General features: G+C 41.0%; 1 protein-coding gene across 2 annotated transcripts; it reads right to left on the bottom strand.

The window, feature by feature from the left end:
- Positions 1–6,187: 6,187 nt before the first annotated feature.
- On the bottom strand, positions 6,188–21,365 carry b3galt2 (UDP-Gal:betaGlcNAc beta 1,3-galactosyltransferase, polypeptide 2). Of its 2 annotated transcripts, none has more exons than XM_077594702.1 (2): positions 20,685–21,365; positions 6,188–8,283 (listed from the first exon to the last, which is right to left on the bottom strand). In XM_077594702.1, the coding sequence occupies exon 2, from the start codon at positions 7,977–7,979 to the stop codon at positions 6,651–6,653; it is 1,329 nt and encodes a 442-aa protein (XP_077450828.1). In that variant the 5' UTR covers positions 7,980–8,283; positions 20,685–21,365; the 3' UTR covers positions 6,188–6,650. The 2 variants fall into 2 exon arrangements, with proteins under 2 accessions (XP_077450828.1, XP_077450829.1); XM_077594703.1 differs by having other exon boundaries at positions 20,701–21,365.
- Between the last annotated feature and the right edge of the window lie 1,086 nt (positions 21,366–22,451).

Below are 22,451 nucleotides of genomic sequence, written 5' to 3'. Positions count from 1 at the left end.
GGTTTCGCCGGCGCGCTCGCCCCGCCCCCGGATCGTGTGTGTACAAGTTTTTCAACCTCGGCCCGCGGGCCATATACGGCCGTTTCAGATAACATTCATTTAGGAATAACAAGGGCATGTACTGCCCCCCGCAATAACAAGGGCATGTACTGCCCCCCGCTGGGCATATTTCTAAATACAAGTACACGGCATATAATGACAGCAATCATGTTAAATCCATCCCAAAACAGCATTTAATGATCAAATACAAATACTGGAGCTCTTTGGACATTAGAACCGAGCCAGGGGAAGTGAATTCCTCGGTAAAATGTCGCGATGATGTCGCGATAAGGCAAAAACACATCTATATATACGACCATTCGCCATACAGCTCAAAATGCGTTTAATGATTAAATACAAATACTAGTATTTGTATATACAATACTAGTATTGTATTTTATACTAGTATTTTATTTAAAAGAAGACAAAGAAAATTCACATATTCTTCGAGTATACAGACTAGATGTCCGATGCGCGTTGTGAGGCAACGGAGCTCGACGTCGTCGCTTGTCGGCCATTTTAAGAACAGAGCCATTCGCCAAACGGCTCAAAATGCTCTCAAATTCGGTCAAATCCAGCCAAAAACAGCGTTTAATGATTAAATACAAATACTAGTATCTGTATTTGCGACATCAAATGTCGGATAGGCACTGGGGAAACAAACCGTTGATATGTGTGGTGCTCATACTTTGAAAAATTTATGGAGCCTGGGATTTCAGCGGGACATCAGCCAACCCAATCCGCTCGTGTCACTATCCTTGGTTACGCTCGGGAAAAAATGCCGCCGATGTGTGTGGTGCTCACGCTTAGAAAAAAATTATGGTGCTCAGGATTCCAGCGGGGCATGTGTCACCCCTGTCCGCCCACAGAGCACTGTGCTCGGTGAAAAACCCCTCCAATGTGTGTAGGGCTCAAATTTGAAAAATTTCTGGAGCTGCAGAAATTCAGCAGGGCATCGTCCAACCCAGTCTGCTCATGGCGCACTATTCTCGGATAGGCTCGGGGGGAACCCCCGCCGATTTTTAAAGTGCTCAAACTCGGGAAATATATGGAGCTCAATAATGAAACTCAGCATGTGTCATTAAAATCCGCCCACGAAGCACTGTTCCCGGGGAGAAACCCCTCCGATGACCGTAGGGATTTGATTTACCTACTCGGCGGGCCGGATTAACAATCCTAACAGGCCGTGTATGGCCCGCAGGCCGAGGTTGCAAAACTTGTACACACACGATTCGGGGGCGGGGCGAGCGCGCCGGCGAAACCTCCGCTCGGCCGAAGCTCCATTCGGCCGAACGGCCGTTCGGCCGATTGACCGTTCGGTGGAACGTCCATTCGGCGACCTGTCCGTCTGTCAAACGTCCGTCGGCGAAACGTCTTTAGGCGAATCATCCGGCCACGACCACAGTGGTGTCATCGGCAATTGATGATGGAGTTAGACTGGTGGGTTGGTGTACAGTTGTATGTATACAGGAAGTACAGAAGAGGACTCAGTACACAGCCTTGAGGGGAGCCAGTACTCAGTGTAATGGAGGAAGAGAGGTGGGGACCAAATCTAACAGTTTGTGGTCGGTTGGTTAAGAAGTCATTTATCCAGCAGATGGAAGAGGATAGTCCAAGGTGGGAGAGTTTGTCAGCCAGAAGGTACGGTATTATAGTGTTGAAGGCTGAGCTATAGTCAATGAAAAGCATCCTCACGTAATTCCCATGGAGCTCCAGGTGGCTCAGTGCTGTGTGTAGAGGTATGGCGATAGCGTCCTCAGTGGACCCGTTTGCTCTATAAGCAAACATGTGAGGGTCAACTGAGGGAGGGATTGTATTCCTGATATGGCGGGCGACCAACTTTTCAAAGCACTTCATGATCACAGGCGTGAGTGCAACAGGCCTATAGTCATTCAGGCTGTCCATGGTTGGCTTTTTAGGGACAGGGATAATGGTGGCAGATTTCAGGCAGGATGGAATGATGGATTGTTGCAGGGAACAATTGAAAATCTTTGTGAAAACACCAGCCAGCTGGTCAGCACAGGCTCCGTCGGGGCCAGCAGCCTTCCTGGTGTTCACAGACCCCATTACCAGTCTCAAGTCTGTAATCCACTGATTGCACTTGTAGGACACCAGATTGGTGAAAAGGTGTCCTCTTTATGGTTTGGAATGAAAACCCGCACCCACTGTGGCCCTTTGTGGAATAATTTGGCCACACCTGCTTTAGCGGCATTTTTCAACCTGAATGTTTCATATGTAGAAGTTTTTGTAAGTAGCCATACTATTGTATATATTGTGGAAAGATATTAAAAGTAAAGTACACCTCTACAATTACAAATTTCTCATATTTAACTTAATGTCAAATACCAGTTAAAAACAGATCTAAATCAGTATGATATTTAATGCTTCCGATAAAATCTGATGATATGATGGCATGAGAGCTGCCTCATGGTGTAAAGGTTCACTTGCCTGACTCGATTCCCGCTGGTGGTGGTATGATTGGGAGTGTGGATGGTCACTTGTCTCTCTGTGTGCCCGATGACTGACTGGCGACCAGTCTAGGGTGTAGTCTGCCTTTCGCCCAAAGACAGCTGGGTTAGGCTCCAGCAACCCCCGCAACCCTTTCGAGGATAGGTGGTATGGAAGATGAATGAATGTATAAATGATGGCATGAACCTGACTTGATGATACAAGATGTAATGTATATCAAAATGAGAACTCTCGTCTCTTAGCCTGCAGCTCAGCAATTCACATATTTCTTCATCAGTGATATTTTTATATTATCACTAATCTGTCTTTCCTTTTGGCCCTCTTATAACAATAAGAGTACATTTATCATTTGAAATAATTTCATTACCAGACATGTAGTTTAGATATTCAAAACTCACTTTGTATTCCATGTTTCATTGATTCATTCATTTTCTGAACCGTTTTATCACCTGGGTCGCGGGGCTGCTGGAGCCTATCCCAGCTGACTTCGGGCCAAAGGCGGGGGCCACCCTTAATCGGTGGGCGGACAATCGCAGGTAACCAAATGTTTCAAATCTAGGTCAATTTGTTAGGGTGGCCAAAAAGGGTGGAAAAAATAAATTTGATTAAAGTAAAGGTTCTGTCCAGGTATTGTCAGATCCCAAAATACATGATTCCCTGATATGACCAAGTATCATTTAGAACATGGCATGCTTGATGCTCTGTCACTTATTTAAAATCTGGTGAGTTATTAAAGGGAAAGACACAAAGTATAACTGACCTACATTTAAAGTAATTAAGTATGGATTTTGACACCCGCCATGGTAAGGTTATGACAGCGTTGGTGGTGCCCTGAAACTGGAAGCTACCCAAGAGAGTCATTACTGACTGTACAATTGTGAAATTACAACACAGAGGGAGTAATACGGATTTGCTCATCATATTTTAACCAATTCAAATTTTTGTTACTGTACACAGGGGATGTATGATTAAGAAAAAAAATGCTGGTGAAAAGAGTGGAAAACGTAAATGATTGCTGGAAATAAAAAGATCTGTAGAGTTATTCCATATCCAAAACAATCATGGTATTGGCAGAAACTCTGGGTTACAAAGTAATGGTGGGCCCCGCTTCATTCTAATGACTTTCATCTAGGAATGTTACTGGAGGGGGTCATGTACAGTATCCTGTATACTATAAAGTAATACCTTGACATACAAGTGGCCCAACATACGAGAAATTTGAGATACAAGGAAAATTCCGAACAAATATTTGCCTTGAGATACGAGACAAATTTGAGATACGAGTATACGAGACACCCTGCCCGGCCAAGCTGGCGAGAGGCTGCTTATGATAACAGCACACTGTTTTTCTCGCCAGATCTCCCTACGTGTGAAAGATATCTAGGAGCACTGGGCATATATGTTATTTTGCGTTAATCAGTGCAGAATTAAGGTAAAAACAATGGGTCCTAAGCAAGCCCGTGCAATGGAGGGTAGTGAGAAGAAGAAGCATATGATGACAATTAATAATAAGCACGAAATAATCGAAAAACATGACAGTGGTGTACACATGACTGAGGTGGCTTGCCAATATGACAGGAGTACAGGAGGACAGGAGACAAAATGTACCAGCCTTAAGCAGAAGGATGAGGATATAAAGCCTTCCAAAGGACTAACCATAATTTCAAAGCTGCGCAGTGACATTCATAACGAGATGGAGAGCCTTCTTTTAATATGGATAAAAGATAAACAGTTAGCGGGAGATAGTTTGAGCGAGTCGATAATATCCAAAAAGCCAGCAGAATCTACATGGACTTGAAAGCAAAGCAAGCATCTGAAAAAGACACAAACAAAACCCTTCAAAGCGAGTCATGGCTAGTTCCATAAGTTAAAAAAACTAACTGGACCAGTGGTTCTTAACCTGGGTTCGATCGAATCCTAGGGGTTCGGTGAGTGGGTATCATGGGGTCGGTGGGGCCTCTGCCAATGGAGGTCAAGACACATTGACTCATCATGTCTATTCACGATAACGTGCCCACTTGACCATTACTCGCTGCAGATGACCACGTGACATTGCTTGGCCAATCAGTGCTGCGCGGAATTTATATATCTTGAAATTTTTAAATATATATATATTTTATTTTATACTAAAGTAGGGTTTGGTGAATGTGTATATGAAACTGGTGGGGTTCAGTGAATGCACATATGAAACTGGTAGGGTTCGGCAGCTCCGACAAGGTTAAGAACCACTGAACTAGACGAAACGAACACTCGGTTCTGAGGCATGAAGAAGCAGGAAGTTCCGCCTCGAAAGCAACGGTTGAATACATTAACATCTTTGCTTCGCTTATTGCACAGGAAGGTTTACATTTTGTGTAACGTAAGATTAAAACTTATTTTTAAGTGTGTACAGTAATCTAAGTTAAATTTAAAGTTTATGTTATGTCACGAGCACGTCCGTCAAGTCTCTCCCCTGTCCTTTCTCTCTCTCTTGTCCGCGCTGTCTGTCTGTCACATTTTAGTATTGAAGATCATAACCACTAGATGGGTATTTGTTATTTTGTGAGTAGGTGGTGAATTAGAACCAATGAAAACATGTTTTTCCATTGTAATATCATGTTTTTGTTGTTTTTTCAAAGGGTGGGAACAAATTAATTTGTATTTAGTTCATTTCTATGGGAAAAATTGATTTAGAAATATGAGTAAATTGACATACGAGCTCGGTCCTGGAACGCATTAAGCTTGTATCTCACGGTATAACTGTACATTGTGGAAGATCGATCTGCCGATATCAACAGGGTGGAGTAATGTTAGCTCAGCAATGACAATAAATATGATGCGGTTGAAATCATATGATCATACAGCACAAGCTTAAATTTGGTTTTGTTGTTGAATTCTAGGTTATTTATTGCCTTTTCCTGCCGGAAGTTAGAGGTAATAGGATGAAAAATGGCGGAAGTTCTCCTGCTGCTCCTACGGTGCCACGTGAGGATTCCATCAATGATCCAATGCCTCTTGAATCTGACGAAGAGGACTCCGACTAAAGCGCCCAATAACCGTTTTTTAAAATGGTTATAGGTTCATGGATTATATTTGGATATTAATACATTAATATATTTATTATTAATACATTGCAGTTTTTCATATGCATATAATTGTAATATTTAATAAATACACTTCTTGATAATTGTACTTGTTTACTTGTAATTTTCTAAAGACACAAAAACATGTAGTATGGTATAGTAATAATAGGAGTGATCCAAATATATATATACGAGGATACGCGGTCATCTCATCTCATTTTCTGAACCGCTTTATCCTCATTAGGGTCACCCTGAATCGGTGGCCAGCCAATCGCAGGGCACAAGGAAACGGACAACCATGCACTCTCACACCCATACCTAGGGGCAATTTAGAGTGTCCAATCAGCCTACCATGCATGTTTTTGGAATGTGGGAGGAAACCACAGTACCCGGAAGAAACCCACGCAGGCCCGGGGAGAACATACAAACTCCACACTGGTGGACATGACCTGGTTTTGAACCCAGGACCCCACAGCTGTGAGGCCAACGCGACGAGTTCAAGCTATTTCTAAACCCTGACAGGATAAAAGGTATAGACTATAGAATAATGAAAGAATGTTCTGTGAATGCTTCTGGCTCAGTGTAAAGCTTGAAAAGAAAGACAATCTGAGTCATTTTTTAGTGCGTTCATGTTTATTTTTCAGATAAAATACAGGCTACAGCAGATAAACAATTTTAATGTGTGGTATTGGATGAAACTGGAAAGTAAACACTAACAGAAACACAGAAGGCAGTCAGAAAAAAGATATTTTCATTCATATTAGGTAGTTTAACTTTCAACAAAATAAATGTACAGTTCCCTTTGTGTAAACACATTTGTGTCTGAAGCTTTTTATTATCAAAACCGACTTTCGGCGTAAGCATTAGTCCCCCATGCTCCATATGTCAGATTTGTCTGACATTGCACAACTTTGAAGCACATGATACAATACTAGAGCTGCCCGCCACCAACCCAAATATAATTTGAAACATCAACTGTACACAATACCGAAACCAATGTGCTCTTCCTATATAGTGAGTTGTGCAGGGGCCCAAAAGTCCACTAGCTGTTGAAATGCACACCTCTCTAAACACAAGATATCAAGGAGGCCGCTCTCCATGGAACCTACGGTGCCTGTACCTACCATTCTTTTCCTTCGCTATGTTAATACAGGCATTGTGCTTGTTGCTCTGCAAGTGGTTCCAATACTTGATGAGTTCATTTGGGTGGAACTGGTGTGACGTGATGAGGTGGCTGTACTTACAACTGGAATAGGACACCCTCCAATGGTTGAAGAGAAATTCGTTGGGAGGAGGAGTTGGGTCAATGCGCAACTTTGCAAGGCATATCCCAACATAAACATCCTCAAGATGAAGCCTACGTATGCTAAGAGAGGCCTGGTAAATAAGTTCTGCCATGTCCCCTGAGAACACATACCCTGTGCCAGAGCAGAATGTTGGGTAACGCTCACTGGGGTAGAGCTCGGGTGGCATGTACCACTTGCTGTCCTTATTTCTGTTTGGTGCGTAGCCTCTCATTAGATAGCCTGTAAAATATCTCTGCTTGGGAGGCAGCTCAGGCTTAAGCAGTTTCTGAATAAGATATTCTGTGTTGACAAACATGTCACTGTCTGTCTTCATCACATACGAGGCTTGTGGGCAGTATGTAGCCACCCAGTTCATAGCCATTAAAGTTTTGATAGTTAGGTTGTAATATGTGTCCTGATAATCTTGCTGGATTATGTCATGGTAAATGTGGCTTTCCTCCGCAATGCTGCTCTGAAGAAAGGTATCTGAGCTTTTTCCCATGCCGAGCACGAAGAGACGTACAAAGCCAAGGCCCATTGCTACACTGTTATTACCCCATGTATGCCGGATGGCATTTCGAGCATCAACCTGGCTAGGTTCAGCAGCAATGAGCAGGACAAGGAATGGTGTACTGTCGCTGCACTTGAAAGGTTCGTTTAAGATGTAACGGTAGGGTTGAGCGCTCAGCTTTCCACCAACGCCCATCTCCTTTTGTAAACTGTTATTAGTGCTCATAGAGTCACCTAGTCCCATTGCAGCCGTTCGGACCCCTGACCCTCCGCCAAGTACTTCTGCTGCCTCACCGACTGCTCCTTCCACCTGCTGGGAACTGATATTGAGCAGAGGCTTTGGTGCTACAATCCCTGTCTCCCGCCAAAGGCTCCTAAGGGAGCTACTCAGGTTGGCTTCCCCCTTGGGATTGCGAAAACCCTTCACAGTGTAGGCAAGTGGGTTTTCCCGTGGTCCAGTGCGGCCAGGCAGCCAGTCCTGACGACAGAAAAATGAGAAGAGGGTGAAGAGCAGTGCCATTGAGACAAGACCTGCGACATGGGTCCGAAACAGCGAGCGCTTGGGGATCCATGTCATCTTGACGGGACAACAATATCTCCGTCTCCACTGCATGGTGCAGGTTGAGGTTGCAGGGGGCTGCTGCTGCTCGAGAATGCGCGGCTGTGGTAGTCACATAGAATCACCTTAAACATCTGTTTACCAGAAAATACAATAAAACAGCTGGCAGATGAAGTGCAATCTCAGGTTGAAGTCTTTGGGACTTCATGTGGTGCCAGTTATGTGCTCCCAGTAGCACTGAGAAGGCAATAGTGATTTCTGGAAATCTTAGAGACTTTTATTTGGGATTTGGGATGAGCAGGTCATCTCTATAATGTATTTCCTCCTTCAAGATGTGATAATGGTCACCTCCTCTGATCTGAAAAGACAACAGACAAACAAAGTATGGCATTAGGCTTGAAGCATGACTTTTACTGAATATTGAAGGTGTACAGTCTTCCCTTGATTATCGCGACTTCACGTCTTCATGATGTTTTTTTATATTTAATCAATAAATGCTGTTTTTGGCTGGATTTTACACAATTTTCGGGCAATGTTTGCCGGTACGCCATTGACGTTCATCGCTGTCTTTTCCCGGGAAAATCACCCCCCTGGCCCGGTTGTAATGTCTGAAAAGCTCCAGTATTTGTATTTAATCATTAAATGCTGCTGGGAAGTGGATTTTACCCCATTTTTGTGCATTGGTTTATTGATTATTTCTTATGTATTGCAGCTGTAGCTGCAGTAGAGGTTTTATAGCCATAACATAGTTTTTGAAGGTTGGATTGATTTGTTGAAGGCGCTACGAGAAAATGCACGGACCGCCACTGTTATAATAATAATAAATAATGGCTATTATGTTTGGGATTTTGTTTTGTTTTGTTTTGCTGTTGTGGACGTCGCTTGTGCACCCTGCACAATTTTCTCTTAAGTTGTCACCCTCCCCATTAGCCGGTCCACGAGAAAATAGAAAGAGATTTACCGGTCCATGGTGAGAAAAAGGTTGGGGACCGCTGCTCTAAATATGAGTGTGTAGTTGCCCGTTTCCTTTTTCCTTGCGATTGGCTGGATACAAATTCAAGGCTCCAGCACCTCCTATGTCCATTTTGAAGATAACCAGTATAGAAAATGACTTAATGAATGAATTAAATTAAATATAAAATTTAAAATAAAATAATTCAACACAAAAAAGTGTAGATGTCTATTTTAGTTTCTGTTTTATATTTTAAATCTTCTGCAGTTGCACATGAAAGCCATGACTAATATAATTTAAGGGCAAGGACTATCCCTGTGTTTGCGAGAACATGAACATTTTTCGTTTGTGAAACAACAGTCCTACCCAAAGCATTTTGAGATAATTTTTATCTTGGCTAGAAAGCTCCTTTTGAAATGTCCTAAAGCTCGCAAAACTTTGAAAGCAAATTTTATCAAAGCTTCCTCTTTCCTAGTGGATGCTCACTAAAACAGTATGTTAACACGCCTTTTGATGTCAGAGCTTGCTTCACTGAAATAGGATATGTTTTAATCTCATCTCATTTTCTGAACCGCTTTATCCTCATTAGGGTCGCTGGGGGTGCTGGAGCCTAACCCAGCTGTCTCTAGGCCAGAGGTGGGGACACCCTGAATTAACGTCCATAAATGAATGGTGGTGGTGTACTGAATCACCTCTTCGGAGAAAATTTGCTTGCCTTGTCGAAGTGCCAAAAGGGCCACCACTATTCCCTGGCATGGGCAACGTGCCCTAATTCATAAGCAATCAATGATTCTTCATGAAGCAGACTTCACGCTTGAGCCACACATGTGAAAACACCTTAAATCTACTTGTAGAGAGGATTATTATTAGTGCCATTCTATTTATGATTCACAATGACACACTTTGTGCATTTTTTTATTATGATTAACTGCAGCACAAATGATAGATTTCTTTGTAGCCTCTAATTTTGAATTACTCACCAGGATAATATTTGAATCTTTAAAAAGAAAAACGTGACATAAATATGGCAGTGATTTAACATCGTTGATCTCACTAGTTAAGATACACAACAATAATTAGATGTGGAAAAAAGTAAGATTGCAAACTAAATTAACATATTATGACAGTTTGAGAATGAAGGTGTTGTATGGTTGAAAAAAGACTACAGCTATATTTCTGCCTGCAATGGTCATTCAGAGGCACCAACAGTTCTGTGTTATTAAATCAGAGTTACACACAAGCAAAAAAGTCAACCGACAAATGATCTTTTCCATCATAAAATGAGAGCTGGATCCAAAAAATGACAGTATATTACAGTATAAATGCAATATCAGTGGAAATAGCAGATATAATGCGTTTATTGCATGTAATTATATGCTTCTTCATGCATGTAATTATTAAGCTTAATGCCTTGGGTATATTTATAAATTGGAGGTTTGCGCACCATGATACAGTCTAATGTTACACTGAGGCACTTGGATGACTGAGTGTCATCACCTCCCTGCTGTGTAGTAAGGGGAAAAATTCATCTGTCAAAATGAGTTTTCAGGATACGGTTGGCAGTGGCACTAAAGCCAGTGCCAGGCTCTAGCGATCATAATCTCTCTACGGCTGTCAATTAAGGGTTACCAACATTTCCTACCTGTCTAAATTAGACCACCAAGGCTATACAGTGTCCAATCCCAAGCAGGAATATATTACAGGTATAATTGTAGAATATAGTATTACTGCACAGTGACAGCAAATATCTTTTCTAACAAGAGAAAGAAAACTTAAGTTTACGTTTTCAAACGGATGTAATTGTTGCTATCCTTTTGCATAAAAAGCGAGTGTGTAATATGTGGACGGAGCTGATATGTCCAACCTTTAAAATTCACTCTGAGCCAGCACAGGCAGTTTAGTATTGAAAATACCCGTCGACAATGCAGAATTTGAATGCATTAATTAATTCACAAGGTTGCATAACAAAAGTTTCAATGTCTCGAATGCTTAAATCTATTTGTTATGATTTACAACATCAAAGTGGCAATAACATAAACATATTTAATATTGTAGTTTACATAAAGGAGGGAGTACATGTAATCCAGTGGTCCTTCGTTACTACTGGGTGCATCTCAGTTTAAAAAAATACTGTGATCCTTCACCACCTCGTGGCTTGAGTACATCACGTTTTTTTTTATATTAAGTATAAAAAACGTCATAAATATATCAAAAGTCACGCTGAAAAACGAAAGGTCAAGATGGGATGAAAAAATGGCCGCTTCTTCTTCTTCGACGCTGATTTGGGTGGCACTCAGCACTGAAGAAGAAGCCATTTTCTCCGTCGAAGAAGAACGATATGAATTGGCTGACAAGGGCAACATCTTGCCTTCTACTGTTTTGTTGCGAGTGAATTCCCTGTCGCGCACATCACCTGTGGAGAAAGACTACCCCGAGCCTATTGCAGCTTTGTTTAGATTTTGAGTCGCCGTTCAAAAGGCCTCCTAAGCGTCCTGGCATCCCATGAGCCGAAGAAAAAAAAATGAGACATGATGACAGTGACTGAAAAAGTGATGTAGCTACATATGCTAAAGTCATAGCACCCCACCGCAGCATAAATGAATCTACCGTGTGTTTTACCAAGAAAGACGAAACGAACATTCGGAAGACCGCCACAATATTCTTTTCCAAGAACGCTAAGCAAGTGGTAACCACTATGAATAAAAAAAATAACCAGCATTATAAAGGAATTACCCAGTAGATAAGCTGAAATAACGAGAGGACGTCTGTTAGATTTATTATGGAATGTTTCTATATGTGTTGTAAGCATTTTTAATAAGTAATAAGGCTATAAATTAATTCATGGGACCACAGACACTTTTCCTCCCCATCGTCTCCTCAAGGCCCCACAGCTCAAGGACACATTGTTTTCGGACGCTTTTCGGCAAAACACAACGGGACTGTTTTGACGGGACTCCAGCAGCAGATGGCGATAATCGCATTATTGTTTGAAAATACGGATGCTTTGTTTACATTATAATACTGCTTGGGTTACTTTAGAATGCTTTGTTTACCTTATAATGAAAATATTATGCAATTCCTCACACCGTTGTTTGGGTGCCTTGTTCAACTTTTATGCTTACTTCGGCTATTCTCACACAGTTGTTTTTCTAACCATCTAGGGTGTTATTGTACTGATTACATAACATGTTTTTCGAGTGTCGCGATTAAATACAATGATTCAGTTACTGCAATTCAGAATGCCTTGGGGACTAAGACGACGTCACAAGGTACCTCCTTGCAAGTGTAAGCAGTTATGTTTAAATATGTTTTCCTATTTTAATTAAATATTACTAATAATGATTTAAGGGTATTAATCATTATTCCAACAACGTCAACACAGGAGTGCAGAAGAAGAGGGGACGGACAACGACGAGGATGAGGATGAAGAAAGTGGTCTTCCTTCTGCAGGAGATCTTCAATATGATACCCAGATTGCAACTACGTGTCCAGGAGATTGATAACAACATGGTTGGAGCCATTGAATTTGGCAATCGTCTTGGCAGTGTCAAAAGCAAATTTGTACACAAAAAGAAATGGTGGTCGCCATGTTCATTGTGTGCCGAAAACCTCTCACAGAAAGAAGCTCCTCCTGCTGCCCCTATGGCGCCTCCTGAAGATTCCAATCCCTCTTGAATCTGACGAAGAGGACTTGGACTAAAGCCCCCAATAACCAAAAAGTGTAGATTCTACACTTTTTGGTTATTGGGGGCTTTAGACACCTTCTACACTGTAGAAGGTGTCTATTTTAGTGTTTTGTTTTTGCGAGAACATGAACATTTTTCATTTGTGAAACAACAGTCCTACTCAAAGTGTTTCGAGATAATTTTAAGCTTGGCTAAGATTGGTTAGAAAGACACTACGAAGCACGTTTACCTACCAGTAAAAGGTAATATAGTGGCGCCCTGAGCGAGCAATGGCAGGCACAAGTAAGTGAGTTTTTTCACATTTTATGCAAAATGCAATTTATTTCTTTTCTTGAATTTCATTCATAAACGTCAAAATAAACTCTGTTTAGGGTCTTATCTGTTTATCTTTTCTGGCTTGCGTTATGGTGTTTCGTCTATGTCACCTTGCAGTTTCGTGCATGTCAAATCAAATGCGTATATAAGCTGTACCCTTGATTTAGTCATAATTTTTTTAGTTATAAATACGTCATATGTGAGTGAAAATGTGGTACTTATTTAACTTAAACATGAAATAATAAGATGCTGGTTCTTGTGTTATATATTTGCCACCAGCCGACATGCTTTTTAGCACCTCCCATTACCCACACGGACCACTTTTGCATCAGACAACAGGGCCCCCTAGAGGGCAGGGTGCAGCCACACTGAGGCAGAAACAAACAGATTAAATAGTGAGCCGAACTAATTTATTCCCTGACCATTCTTTTTCAGATACTTGGACATTAGGAATGGTGAATCAGCATGACTTAAATGCAAAAACTGTTTTAATATGCAACAGGGGAGCTTGGAAACAACCTTTGGGGTTGTTTATATCATGTTCTTTTTCAAAACATACATTAAGAAAATGCAACTGGGCAGGAGAGAACCTCGGAACATTGACGAGAAGCTGCTCCCTCATTTCTTTCAAGTATTTAGTAATTTAAAATAAAACCTGGATTACTACTAAAATCAGTAATTACTCAAATATGACAAAAAATAATAAGCATTTTTCTCATTGAAGGGTGATGTCCGATTATATTTTATTCAATTCAATATTTTTTGGGGGGCAAAATTTTTGTAATACTGATTCATTCATTTTCCGAACCGCTTATTTTCACAAGGGTCGTGGAGGGTGCTGGAGCGTAACCCAGCTAACTATGGGCACCAGGCAGGGGACACCCTGAATTGGTGGCCAGCCAATTGCAGAGCACAAGCAGACAGACAACCTTTCATGCTCACACTCATACTTAGGGGCAATTTAGAGAGCTCAACCAGCCTACTCTGCATGTTTTTGGGATGGGGAGGAAATTGGAGTACCCAGAGGAAACCCACACAAGCCTGAGAAGAACATGCAAACTCCCCATGGGGAGGACCGACCTGGGATCAAATCCTCAATTCCAGAACTATGAGGCCGATGCGCTAGCCACTCGTTCACCGGGCCACTCGTTATAGTACTGATAGTTTGTTTTCTTTTTTTCTAACCGAAAGACAGACAAAGCAACACATTTTCTTGGTTTATTCCCTAATATATTAGCGGCAGGACAATATATTCGTGTACGTATATGAACATGGTTCTTCATTTTTGGGTAGGGCAGGAGATTGTCTTTCTATTTATGTAAACACAAGTTTTTTTTACGCCCTTCGATTTGTGTGGATTTGCCACTCCCAGTAGGACACTACTATGGCCTGAGGGCACAAAGCCTGAATAAACAAAAGCTATCAAAACACATATGAAATGTGATATGCACTTTTTTGAACTTATCATTTAGTATCAAGAGGCAGGCTCCCAGTGGACGAATGGTTAGCGAATCGACCTCACAGTGATCGAGGGTTCAATCCCTGGTTCGTACCTTCCAGTATGGCATTTCCATCCCAAAAACGTGTGATAGACTGATTGAACACTCTAAGAGCTGTCACCATATTCAACTCGAGTTCTGCACTTAGGACCTAATCAAGACTTATTACTTATACTACTTATTTATTATGTGGACCACTTATTTATTATTACTATTTATTGATAATTTATTCATCATTACTATAAATTGATTATCTATGTGTTTGTTTTTTTGTTGTTACGTCCATAGAGTCAGCGAGAGGTGCACTCTCAGCAACTTGCAGCTGAACGTCTCCAAAACCATGGGACCTGGACTTCAGATGGAACAAGACCACTCCGCTCTGCTGATCTCGCTTGGACTGTTTATTGTTGTTATTTGTGCACTACGAGGTGAAAGATTTAAATTTCATTATACTAACTATGTTGACAATAAAAACAATCAATTCAGTTCAATTCAATTAAAAATGTCCCCGAGGTATGAGTGTGAGCGTGATTTGTTGTCCGCCTTCGTGTCCACTGCGATTGGCCGGCAACCAATTTAGGATCCCCTGTCTGCTGCCCATAGTTGGCTAGGATTGATCCTAGCGGTACGGAAAACTAATGAATGTCAAAGGGCAACCTCCGGGGTTTGAAAATTAAGATCCAGATGTATTTTATAACCTTGCAGCCTCTAATCTTTAATATGATTGGGCATACAGACAACCTCCTTGAGCACACTGAGGACCACTCTGAGCAACATCAGAAGTGCTCGCTATGGCCACACACCAGTTATTAAACCTGCCATCAGCAGGTGCATTTCTACTACCCATAGATGATCTAGTCATAATAAAATTTAATGATTAATATCCCTAAATAAAACATCTTAATAAATGTCACAAGCATATACACAAATCTGACTCAAATTCACCTTATTTTTCACATCTGTCCTTCACTGCATGTTTTGCAGAGCAGACCTTCCTCGCCCAAAAAAGAAAATATCAGACCCAGTTTCACCGCTTGTTCTTCTATTTGCTTATAGACCGACAACCATTCCAACTTAAAAGAACCGCAGTTCTTTTTTACAGTAATCCCTTGAATATTGCGGATAATGTAGACCAGACATGGCCGTGCTAATCGATAAACTGAGAAGTCGGATCACCCCAACATACCATACTATGTTTTTGCGCCTATACAAAAATACAAGTACACAAGTAAGATTATCAAGAAGTGTATTTATTAAATATAACAGTTATAGTTGTATGCAAAGATTGTTATGTATTAGTATCTAAATATAATATATCAATAAAAAAGTGAAAATAGTTCATCTCTGCTTGATTTAAAAAAATAAAAACAGGTTATCGGGACCTTTAGTCCAAGTCCTCTTCATCAGATTTGAGAGGTAATGGAACATCGATGGAATCTTCAGGAGGCGACGTAGGGGACCTTTTGAGGAGGAGCTTATGCGGCGCACAATGAACATGGCAACTACTGTTTCTTTTTTTGTACAAATATGCTGTTGGACAAGAACATGACACTGTCAAGACGATTGCCAAATTCAATGGCTCCGACCATGTTGTCACCAATCTCCTGGACCTGTTGTTGCAAACTGCCTGTCTTAAATAAAGGAAGACGTTCTTCATCCTCATTCTTGTCATTGTCCGCTGCCCTCACATGCGGATCATTTCAACAAGGTCCTTGTAAGTTGATTGGGGAGGTTCCGAGAGGCTCAAGCAATGAGTGTGTGGACGTCCTCTCGTCATGCCAGCTTCACGGCGGTATCTAAGGCATAAATCCCTCATAATGCTGGTTCATTTTTGTATTCATAGTGTTTACCACTTAGTGTCCTTGGAAAAATATATTGTGGCCATCTTCTGAATGTTTGCTTGTTCTTTCTTGGTAAAACGCACAGTAGAATCATTTATGCCACAATGACATGCTACCACGTTACCATTGCAACGTCAATTTTTCGGTTACTGTCATCATGTCTCATTTTCTTGGGCTCATTGGCGCTCAAGAGGATGATTTGAAATCCAAACAAAGCTGGAATAGGCTCGGCATAGTGTTTCTCCATAGGTAAAGTGCAAGATTCGAAATGTAATCCAGATGCGGGAGGACAGCCTGAATCGGTGCCCAGCCGATCCCAGGGCACAAGGAGATGGACAAGGGGCAATTTAGAGTGTCCAATCAGCCCACATGTACATTTTTGGAAAGTGGGAGGAAACTGGAGTAACCGGAGAAAAACCCACGCAGGCCCGGGAGGACATGCAAAAGCCACACCCGTGGACCAACCTGGATGGATTTGAACCCAGGACCCCAGAGCTGTGAGGCCGATGTACTACCCACTTAAGTTGGCATATATATATATATATATATATATATATATATATATATATATATATATATATATATATATATATATATATATATATATACCGTATTTTCACGACTATAAGGCGCACATAAAAATCTGAAATTTTCTCCAAAATAGACAGGGCGCCTTATAATCCAGTGCGCTTTATAGATGGACCAATACTAAAATTGTTATCACGATAAAATAAAATAAATCCGTCGATAGGACAACTATGGCAAGCAGCCCCCGACTCTACTATTTTCCCGTAGATAAAGTACTGCGCAGTGACTGCTGGGATATGTAGTTTTTTTTTGTCAATACACCCAATGGATTGTGGGTGCTGATCGGCATCAACACTAGCTAGCTACTATTTGCGAATGGACTGGCCTGGCGATCGGCATCAACACAGTTGCGAAGCATGGAAGACAGCCTTGGAATACTAGTTACGCTAGGTACTAGCTAGCTACCATTTGTGAACGGATTGAGGCCTGGCGATTGGCATCAATACAGTTGCGAACCATGGAAGACAGCCTTGGAATAGTTACGCTAGCTACTAGCTAGCTACCATTTGGGAATGAATTGTGGCCGCCTGGACAAACGAATTAAACTATGCGTGTAATGAAACGGTGCGTGCTTTGTGTGTCTAAAATACAGAAATAGCACTCGTTACTGACACTGCGGCTTAAAATACAATGCGCCGAATAGTCGTGAAAATACGGTATATATGAAACAAGCATCTGAAAAAGACACCAGCAAAACCCTTAAAAGCGAGTAGTGGCTGGTTCGACAATTAAAAAAAAATGAACTGGAAGAAACAAACAGGCATGGGGAAGCAAGAAGTTTCGCCTCAAAAGCCGCAGTGGAATAGATTAAAATCTTTGCCTCTGTTATTGCACAACAAGGTTTAAATTTAAGATTAAAGAGTAAGATTAAAAGTTATTTTTAAGTGTGTACAGTAATCTAAGTTCATTTAAATCAAAATTAAAGTTAGAATTTTATCTGATTATCTTTTCTCTATTTTGTAATAAAAAAACGTATCGGCCGCAGTTTCGTGCATGTCAAGTCTGATTTATGTGCATATAAGCCATACCCTGGATTCAGTCATTTTTTAGCAACAAATAATAAGAAAATACGGTATATCTATATCTATATATCTATATCTACATTTACATCTAGAACTACATCTACATTATCTATATGACAAAAAATGGCTATAATTGTGAAATATGAATTGTATTCTTATATTTAATCTTGCACACTTTTGCACTCTGATGTATTAGAAGTCACTAGAATAGAATTTATCTACACCTATTGGTTCAAATGTGCACTACACCATTTTGTCCTCCACCTCCTTCATTTGTATTAACGCCTGCCATTTTTATGACTTGTCTTATCTCTATTAAAAACACCGTTGAAGCAGGTTTAGTGCGGGAAATAGCTTGGAGAGGCCTGGAGAGTAGTCACATTCTCCGGCATCTGAGTTCTTGCTTGACCCCCGCCTCTGCAGACGCGGCCTTAAATTTCATTCTTTCTGTCTCAATGTGTGCTCTTGTGTTCGAGTTTATTTAAGTGTTGGCAAGTAGCCCCAACAATAATGATAAAAAAATCTGTCAATATCGATAATTATGATAACTATCACATCTTTTTTCGTTCAAATTTGAAATCACAAACTTTGGATTCTATCTTGGGGGGTCAGCAGAACCTCAACTGAAACATTAAAAAAAATAATCCTAGAAGGAATGGAAATGATTTTTCAGAAGTAAATGCAAGCAGAATTATCACCAATCCAATAACCCAGGCTTTGCAACTTTTAGAAGCAATGGCCTGCTGTATTGTGATCGCAGTGCATGAAGAGGCTGTATTGTATTGTATTGCTTGTATTGTAAAATACTACATTTGTTTCCAAAATGTAATAATTGTAGTCTTATCATTCATATTACTTCTCGCATTCAACATGTGCAGCTACAAAAGTAGACAAAATTCCAGTTAGTTTGCACAAGAATTGTAGCTCCTTGCCCTCATCAGAGAAGGAATTCACGGTGGGATTTTTTATTGTGTGAATTCGAGCCACTATTAAATAACACTGGGCAGTAGTAATGCAAATAAACCTGCTAAAGAATGAAAAATACAATAAAAATATGTATTCATTTTTAACCGCAATGTTTTGCAGAGCAGGTGTTGCAATCAATTTCATTAGAGAATGGTTACATATTTCTTGCATTCATTTGCTACGTGACTGGCAATTGGTTGTTTTTTAATGCTCGTGGAAAAACAACTTTCAAGACACAGAATCGAGACTTGCTCCCTAAAGAATTCCGGATTTTTCTCTGTGAAATCAACAGTTTTGCGCCACTGATTTCCGGATGGGCTATCAAGGAAAACTTCTATGCTAATGAGTCGCAATCATGCCAAAATCTAGACAAATTTATTTCCGATTTTCTCACAGCATAAATACATTTCTGTATTTTTCTTGACAGGGACATAGACATTTGAAAGGCTGAAGCATATTGTGTATACAATCAATTGAAGTCACTTTTTCATAATTTGTTCCCTTTCATTCATTTTTATGGTCTCCCTCATTTGTTGGCATCAGTTTCTATGCCTGATTCACTGCCAAATACCACTGCGACTCTCGGAAACTCCCTGGCCTTTTCTCTTTGGCAGGCCCAAGAGTTTTTTTCCCCCCGCGAACTAGATCATTTGCAAATTAATACGAAATACATTTGGTGATGGTACTGGAACTGCCAAGGACTCACTTCAAACTCTCTTTGAACTAAAACAATTCTGCACTCTACCTAGGACACAAGTAAATTCCCATTGTCGTATGGGCTACATCTGAAATGAGCATTATGATAGTGAAAACAAACCTCCCTCCCACCTGCTGTTTAAACAACTGCCTGGGTTACATTTGGGAATCAATGTAAGGCAGGCGTGTCAAACTCATTTTTTGTCACGGACCACGTTATAGTTTCGATTTCATCCGGAGGGCCGTTATGTCTTTCAACGAGGCTGCCAAAATTAAACCATTAATAAATTGACAGCTTTTCCGGTCGTGCTGATCGATAGATCATTTTTGGACATTAGAATTAGTACAAATCTTCTTTTTGAGCCTCTTATTCGGAAACAATTTCTTGTAGGGGATTTTTTAGATTCATTTACATTTTTTTTAATCAGAAAAGAGGGCAAATATTAAATCTATCATGTTTTAACCTTTAGTTTTTTATTTAAAAGGGAAAATATTAGTTTTAAAAATCTGTTTATTTACAGTGAAAAATAAAAGGGGAAAGAGGAGACATCTTAGATATATACATTTTTAAATCGGATTAAAAGAACTGCATCAAAATTAAAAAAATCCTTTTTAACTAAAAACAACACAAACCAGAAAAAAATAAAATACGAGATTTAAAAGATTGCAATTATTGGTTTTAAAAGGAGAAAACAGGTATTATTATTATTATTATTACTACTACTATTATCATCATCATCATCATCATCATCATCATCATCATCATCATCATCATCATTATTATTATTATCATAATTTTAATTATTATTATTATCATAATATCAATTATTATTATAATATTAATTATTATTATTATCATAATATTATTTATTATTATTATATTTTGTATTATTATTACTATTATTATTATATTATTTTTTATTATTATTATAACAACTTTTCTCATTTCAAGTAGAATGGCGATATTGAAAACCTTAATATTTATTACGCAGACGGACCGGTATGAGGTGGCTCACGAACCAGTACCGGTCCACGGACCGGTGCTTGGGTACCACTAATGTAAGGGATGCAAATTTGGCGAATGGAGTGACAGCCAAGCCGCCAGTGGAAGTATGATACCTTGAGTGTGACACTCAGAGGGGAGAGAGGTGGGTGGGGACGGGTAAATAAATAATGGGGATGTGGAGAACTCACGAGACGTGCAGCGTACCTCCTCTTCCTCATGTTGATACTGCTTCTGTCAAGACTGCAATCGACTGGCTGTGACTCCTGACGCTTTTAGTCCACATCGCCGATTCAAAAACCCGTTCTTCTAATCACACATTGCTCGTGTTACGTCCCCCCTCACGGCCACCTCCAGAGTCTTCAACCCTGCGGATTATTTAAGCTTCCCCTGCCGCACCTCCTCCTCTCCGGCATACAGCACAGCTTCCCTCCGACACTTCTTGAAGGATGAGCGCCTCTCCCCGCTGTTTTCCCAATGCTCCTATCCAAGTTGTTTCACCAAGGGCTTCAAGTTATTACAAAATAAATAAATAAGAGACATGCGCGGCAGCTTTCACACCAGCTTTAAAAGGGGAGGAATAGCAGCGCGGGTGGTGGGCGATTCTCGCTTGACTGCTGCACGCAGATAACGCGTTGGAGAAAAAAACGATGCAATTTCATCTAACAATAGAATCCCACCAGTCCAGTCAGGGTTCTCCGTATCTGTGGCAAAAACGCCATGTTCACCCCATTGTTTGCGCTGTCTGCTTCTTTCTTCGTCCGCATCCTCGCTTTCCTGCCTCGAACCGACCACTGTCGGGTTTTGCAAGCGGGTACCGCATTTGATGGCCCGGCACGGTCGGATGTCAGACGCCGCTACACTGACGGAACTCTCGCACGTCACTGCATTTTTTAGCCGAGCATCTCACGTGACCTAGTTAGATATTCATGGTGTGTTCATTGGAAGTAGGAAAAAATATAAACCATCGCACGCTTCAAACAAGCTTTAGATTTTAACTGCATAACATTCTACTTGAATTTGTTAGATTGCTACCATTTTTCATTTGACTTTGTTTTTCATAGGTAGCATCTGTATTGCAGAGTAGCATCTTCTCATATCATCTCATTTTCTGAAGCTCTTTATATCCTCACTAGGGTCGCGGGGGTGCTGTAGCCTATCCCAGCTGACCCCGTCAGCCAGAGCCGGGGGACACCCTGAATTGCTGGCCAGCCAATCGCACGGTACGAGGAGACAGACAGCATTTCTTGCTCACACTCATACCTAGGGGTAATTTAGAATGTCCAATCAGCCTACCATGCATGTTTTAGGAACGTGGGAGGAAACCGGAGTACCCGGAGGAAACCCACGCAGGCCCGGGGAGAACAGGCAAACTCCACACTGATGGACGTGACCTGGATTTGAACCCAGGACCCCAAGCTGTGAGGCTGACGCGCTAACCACTCGCTTCACCGGGCCGCCCAGAGTAGAATCTTTCCACAATTTTTGGTTCATTTTCCGCTAATCCTCACAAGGGTCGGGGGGTGTTTTGGAGTCAATCACAACCAACTATACGCAGTTGGCAGATTTACTTGCCAGCCAATCACAGGCCACAAGGAGACCAACAATCTTTCACGCTCACACTCCAAGGGAAAATTTACTTGCCCCTGAACGACTCCAAAACCAGAGAACTCATCCTGGACTTCGGGCGGAACAATGCTGCTCCGTTGTCCCTGTATATTAATGGCGAATGTGTGGAGCAAGTAGAGACTTTCAAATTCCTAGGAGTCCAGATCTCTGCTAATCTCACTTGGGTAGCAAACACCACAGCACTCAACAAGAAGGCGCAGCAAAGGCTACTTTTCCTGAGAGTACGCAGGAAGGAGCAACTAAACACCAACCTGCTGGTGACCTTCTATTGGTCTGCCATTGAGATCATGCCGACCGACGCTGTATCAGTGTGGCACTGAAGCTGCACA

This window comes from Stigmatopora argus, chromosome 24 (assembly GCF_051989625.1).
Source record: "Stigmatopora argus isolate UIUO_Sarg chromosome 24, RoL_Sarg_1.0, whole genome shotgun sequence".
NCBI lineage: Eukaryota > Metazoa > Chordata > Actinopteri > Syngnathiformes > Syngnathidae > Stigmatopora > Stigmatopora argus.
This window is presented reverse-complemented; position numbering and strand designations above follow the sequence as displayed.

Coding starts and splice junctions, on each gene's coding strand:
- b3galt2 (XM_077594702.1), bottom strand. CDS start 7,979: ATGCAGTGGAGACGGAGATATTGTTGTCCCGTCAAGATGACATGGATC.